The 5,676-nt window shown below is 55.5% G+C and overlaps 2 protein-coding genes across 2 annotated transcripts in view; one reads left to right on the forward strand and one right to left on the reverse strand.

Moving 5' to 3' along the window:
• Positions 1–699, forward strand: part of PPIE (peptidylprolyl isomerase E (cyclophilin E)) — a 3,797-nt gene extending 3,098 nt beyond the window's left edge. The window contains exon 8 of the mRNA XM_009332202.1: positions 541–699. Within this exon, the coding sequence (XP_009330477.1) occupies positions 541–699 (159 nt within the window). The remainder of the gene's footprint in view (positions 1–540) is intronic.
• Positions 700–2,460: 1,761 nt separating this feature from the next.
• The window catches only part of LOC103923777 (bone morphogenetic protein 8A-like), a 13,664-nt gene continuing 10,448 nt past the window's right edge, over positions 2,461–5,676 (reverse strand). The window contains exons 2-5 of the mRNA XM_009332203.1: positions 5,305–5,499; positions 4,602–4,681; positions 4,156–4,266; positions 2,461–2,726 (exon numbers count right to left, since the gene is read on the reverse strand). Coding sequence (XP_009330478.1) covers positions 2,577–2,726; positions 4,156–4,266; positions 4,602–4,681; positions 5,305–5,499 — 536 coding nt within the window. The 3' untranslated portion in view covers positions 2,461–2,576. The remainder of the gene's footprint in view (positions 2,727–4,155; positions 4,267–4,601; positions 4,682–5,304; positions 5,500–5,676) is intronic.

Consider the following 5,676-nt stretch of genomic DNA (forward strand, 5'->3'; position numbering starts at 1 on the left):
GGATGGGGTGAGCCTGGCCAGGAGGGGCCGGCGAGCTGGCTGGGGTGGGACAGCCCTGCGACCCCCCCAGCGGTGCCCAGCTCCCACGGCTTCTGTTGAAACTCCCCTGTAAAGCTTGGCGTGAACGTGCCCGTGGACAGCGCTGCGGGGGGTCCGACCCACCCGAGGATAAATCGCTTTTCAGCCTGCGCCATCCTGTGCTGCCCCGAGCGGGGCAGGGCCGGTTCTGCTGCTGTGTTCTGGAAAGACTTTCTGTTAGGTAAAAATAAAACCTAGTTTTAAAAGTACTGAGGACCCAACCCTGGCTGTTGAATTCGCACCGTGTGAGGATGGTCTTTGCTTTTGAGCAAAGATGCTTTTTTTTTTTTTGCATTTGCCCTCATCTTCTCAAATCTGGTGCCTAAATCCTGGCTCCGGGGGAAGCTACCCGTGCCGGGGCAAAGAAGAGCAGAGCCGAATCTCTCATGCTTTTTCCGCAGCAGGATCTCGCGGAGGCTTTTTCTGGCGTGTCCCTGGCTCTGTAGTGTCATTTCCCATCAGCAGAGGGAGGCAGGTCCCTGGCTGGCTGCCGTCCTGCTGGGAAGCGAGCCTGGTCCAACTCCATCTCCATCCGAGAGGGAGGGCTTTTACCGGGATGTGCAAGTGGGAGGACAAGGGCTGGCCAAGGAGCGTGAGGAAATGAAGAAGCCCTTTGGGTGATAGAAGAAGAAAAAAATAGTAGTGATGAGGCTGTAGGAAGGGGTTTAATTTCCAAACTCTGGTTTGCAGAGCGGGATAGGCGCGTGCATTTATAGTTCCCGTCAGCGGGTAGCTCCGGCCGTGCACCATAAAGGTAACCCCAGCGTTGGAAAGTGATTGATTTGGGGTTCCCTATGAAATTACGGCACTGGGTACTTCTGGGAGTGTGTGTTTGCGGAGAGGCAGGGGTGTGTGGTTTTGAGCTTGCACAGGCGTTGGCAGGCGGGACGGGGCTGCCAGGGCAGGGGCGAGGGTCATGTGTGCGGGGCTGGGGTTTAGGGGATGTTTTTAAGAGCTTGTGCAATTGGGGATTTTCGGTTTCGCCAGCCCAGCCGCTCACAGATCAGGGGTGTTGCTTTTATTCGCCTGCTGGTTTTCCACGCTGTTGGGGGTCGTGCATTGCCCTACAACTGGGACAAGGTGAGATACGGGCACTCAGACGTGGTACCTGACAAACAGACAAACCAACCCAGCATTTCCCTTCCTTGCTCCTGTCTTTTTGTTGTTTAAATCTCAAATTTTTGAAGACGGACCTTGCAGAAATCTTCAGCCACACCTGAACCAGGGAGAGCCCTTGCTCGATGGAGGGAGTCGATGGAAGCCCTGGGCTCTCTGTCTGCGGAAGGCACCACGTCGCACGGAGCCGCGATCGCATCCTGAGCTGGATTTCATGTGGAATTAGTCGGCAGAGGAAATCTTTCCGAAGAGACGAGACCTTTTCTCAGGAAGCCAGGCATTGGCAGGGAGCAGATCTTTCTTATTTTGGTGGGTTTATTGGGATTTTTTTCTTTGCATTTGGCTGAGCCAGGCTCGTTATTTGTTCAGTGACGCAAGGTTCCCCGGGTACCCGAGCTGAGAAACAGGCCAGGCCGTTTACTTTTAAAATCAGAGCAAATATGTAACTTAATTGTGCAAATAGCACAGGGAAGCTGCCCGGGGCCGGGGCTGGTGCGGCTGCAGCCCCGTCGTGAGCCCACGGGAAGCATCCACCAGCGAGCGCAGCCGCTCTCCTGGCTGGGGAGACACAGCCTGACCTAAACCTCACATCACAACGCTTTAGCGAGGCTTCTTTTCAAGCAAATAGGTGCGATTTTAGCCAATCCAGAGTATTTTTTTTTTTGTTGCGAAATTCTGTCCGCTGAACAGAGCGCTTCTGTGCTGTGACATTTATTAAAAAACAAGCAGCAAGAGAAACTACGTGTTTACTTTCCAAACTAGGCATTTATTTTATAACAGTGTCGTAGGTCAATACGGATTTTTATTTTTTTTTTTCAACTGGCTGAGTTTTGTGAACTTTAAGTAAACAGGAGCGGGTTAGTCAGCCAGCTACTTAATTGGCCGACAGTGTTTTCATTAAGGGAATTAAAAGCGCTGGTTAGAGGTGAGTGAGTTGGACATACATGGCTGGAAACAGCTCCATCCCAGAGCAACTCGGATGCCTCCTCCCTTGTCCTAATTACCCTTCAGCCCAAACTGCCTCCGTGAACACCAGAGACTGCAGCAGCCTGTGAGCCAGCAGCGCGAGGGGAAAACACATCAGCCACGAACCAAACGGACACGTAACCAGCCACAAATCCTCTCTTTCATATATATATATATATATGTATATATATGTATGTCTCATTAAGTGTAGTAAGAGAATAAAAGTTTTATACTATTTACATCCACTTCTAGGAAGGGGTGGGAGGGATTTATTTTTGTTAATTATTATTATTAATGGACTTTGCTATGATGCAGCCCGTGAAACTCCTCTTCCACACACGCAGCAGGGACCCAGTGTCACGTTGCTCTGGTGGGGACGGGATGGGACGTTCGGGGACGGGGATGGGACCTGGCCGTCAGTGGCAGCCGCATGATTTCACCACCATGTTGCGGTGCTTCTTGAGGATGACGTTGTTGTTGCTGTCATAGTAGAGGACGGAGGTGGCACTGAGCTTCGTGGGGGCACAGCACGCCTTGGGCACGGCCTCGGGCTTCATCAGGTGGACCTGGGGGATGGATGGAGCCCGTCAGCGCCGGCGAACGTGGCTCCGGGCAGAAGAAAAAGCATCAAACCAGCTCTTGACTGCAGAAAGCCTGGGTGAATGGGGAGATTATTTCCAGCTTTTTGCAAAAATATTTATTCTAAACTCTGGGCAGTCCTTGCTGCAGTTTATATTGGATCGGGGCTCATGGCACTGCGCGGGCGAGGCAGCCCCTTCATTAATTTGGGATTTCTGAGCGCTTTTCTCACTGTAAATAGGCAAATGGCTAAAAAAACCAATAAATCGGGGCAGCACGAGTCTCACTCCTGTGTGGGTGGGGGGTGCTGGATGCTGTTGCAATAGAGATTCTCCTTCAGGGCTCAGTGCTGCCCCAAATTTAACGTATTGCACTAAAATCTTAAGTACACAACACCTTTCTGAACACAACTCTCCTTCGGCTCCTTCGTACCCTGCTCAGGACACAGGTTATCCCGGTAATTTGCCGTACAGCGTAAGCTGGGAGGTTCACAGGCTGCCGGACGCACGCAGCCCTTGCCGGCTTTACCCGACATGTGCGATTAATTTATTGCAGGGGCAGCCGAGCTCTCCTAGTTCGGAAGTCCGGTGTTTTTGCTGTCAAACCCTGCTATTTGCGGCACCGGCCGGGGCTGGCATGGCTCCCCGGCCGCGTTTGCCCCGGTGCTTCCCAGAAGGGCCGGATCCGGGCACCAGGTGATTCACGTCCTGCCCAAACGGCTCCGTTTTGGGAAGAGTGTTGGGTTTGGGGGTGGTGGGTGGGTGTGTGGGGGGGAAGGGGACCTCTCCCCGTCGCTGCCAGGATCGTGCCCAGCCCTGGACGGGGCCTCTGGCAGCTTTGTCAATGCAAAAATTAAACCCCGCCAGGCAGCACCTTCAAAGGCTTGGCCGAGGACTCGGCGCTCCCTGTAATTAACCGCGAACACCAGAGCCGGTGTGACTCTGCCATTGGGAAATCAAACACTCACAGGGCAGGAAATTCCAGAAATTAAAGCACCGGCTGGGATGCGGGGTGGGTTTGGGAAAAACGGGGCATTAAAGCCTTCCTGCTTAGAATATGCTGAGCCCAATGTTTGGGCGCTGAGCCACAGCGGTGCTTCATGGGACCTCAGACGAAACCCTCGCGCGTGGCTGGCGAGGAGGATGCACGGGCGACACGATGCCCTTGCCCACCAGCTGACAGGGGAGCACCCATCTCCAGATGTTCATGCACCCACCGATGCTTGGAACTGGAACTAAACTGGTTCCATTGGGAACCGGAGCTAAACTGCACCCTCTGACCTTAAACACTCTCAAACCCAGGGGCGCCCAGCCCCAAATCCAGCTCTCCATCGGGACCCACTGGGCTCCAACTGCTCCCCCAGGGCCCCCCAGCATTCCCCCCCCCCCGGGGGCTGCCATTGCGGGTTGCACTGACCAGGGACTGCAGGATGGCGTGGTTGGTGGCGTTCATGCAGGAGTCCAGGGGGAAGGCGCACTCCCCCTCACAGTAGTAGGCTGAGTACCCCTGCGGGGCGATCACCCAGTCCTGCAAAAGAAAAAAAAGTTTACACTGGTTACGCCATGAGCTTCACGCTTTCTGCACCCCTTCATCCATTCCCCACCTGCAAAAACAACCCAGCTGGCCGTGCCAGCAGCAAGGGTCTACTTTGATTTTTCGGATTGAGCCATAAGCTGTTCAGGATCACCAGTGGGGTTTGGGGCTGTGGCAGTTCGTGTTTGCCCTCCCAGCTCCCGGGATGGGGCTGCCCTGTGCCGCTCAGATCACTTTGTGGGCAGGAGAAGCCAGGCTGGGAGGGAGCCCCGGGGAGGACGATGGGGTTTTTTTTTTTTTTGCGTTTACTTCTCCCGGTAGACAAGTACCAGCCAGCCGAGGTCCTGAAAGCTGACGTAGAGCTCGTGGCGCCGGCAGACCTGCCGCCCGTCCGTGGCGTGGACATCGTCTGCGGGAGAAGGGGACAGGCAGCATCAGCCCCGCGGTGCCAGCATCCCGACCACCCCACCCCGGCTGCAGCCATCCCCGCTCAAGGGTGGGCTTGAACAGCCCACGCGATCGGGGTTAGTCTGGAAGAACAAAAGAAGAGGAGCCTCCGTGGTTGCACAAAGGGAAAAGAAGCTTCAAACTGGCCTGACGTTTATTGCTCCAACATCGGGATGAGGGGATTCAGCCTGGGAAGGGCTAAATCCCAGCTCTGCTCATGGCGGAGTTGGTTTTGAGGGTTTCCCAAGCTAAATGAGCTCAGAAGAGCTGGGGCTTCCCGCTCCCCTCCTGCCCGAGTGGCTTCCCAGGGCCGTGACACCCTCCTGGGGTGACCCCCCGAAAACGCCACGAAACACCATCCCCTCGGGGGGCACCCGCGCCCCAGACCCACTGCACCTCTTGAACTGCAAACAACCCCAATCCTGAAACCCCAGAGCTCTTCGCTCTGCTCCCCTGGGCTGCATTTCTGGGCCAAAATTAGGATTCCTTTCAGGGCAGGGTACTAACAAAAGGTCCCTTGATCATGGCAACAGCAGAGCCCATTTTTTTTTTATGGGGACCGCTTCTTGCCCCAAAGGTTCTTACCAAAAATTCCCGGCAGCTTATTTGGATGTGGGAGGTCGTTCGTCTTCTTGGGCTGCCGCCTCCTCGGGGGCTTGGCTGCCCGCGTAACACGCGCGGGGCTGGGGCTCGCCCGGAAAAATGTCACCATGAAGGGCTGCTTGGAGCGGGGCCCCCGGCGCCCCAGCAGCCCCGCTGAGCCCGGGTCGACGCTGTGCCCTGCAGGGACGGGACCACGCGTCGGTTTGCTCTCAAGAATGAACTCATTCGGTTAAAGTAAGGAGAAAAAAAACAGAAGGAAATTTGCAGCGGAGAGCTGCGGTTTCGGCATCCCGAGTGGCTGGGCCCTCTCCGGGGGTCCCGCGCCGCCGGCCGTCAGGCGGCGACCCACGGCGC

This window comes from Pygoscelis adeliae, unplaced genomic scaffold (assembly GCF_000699105.1).
Source record: "Pygoscelis adeliae isolate BGI_AS28 unplaced genomic scaffold, ASM69910v1 Scaffold359, whole genome shotgun sequence".
NCBI classification, from domain to species: domain Eukaryota; kingdom Metazoa; phylum Chordata; class Aves; order Sphenisciformes; family Spheniscidae; genus Pygoscelis; species Pygoscelis adeliae.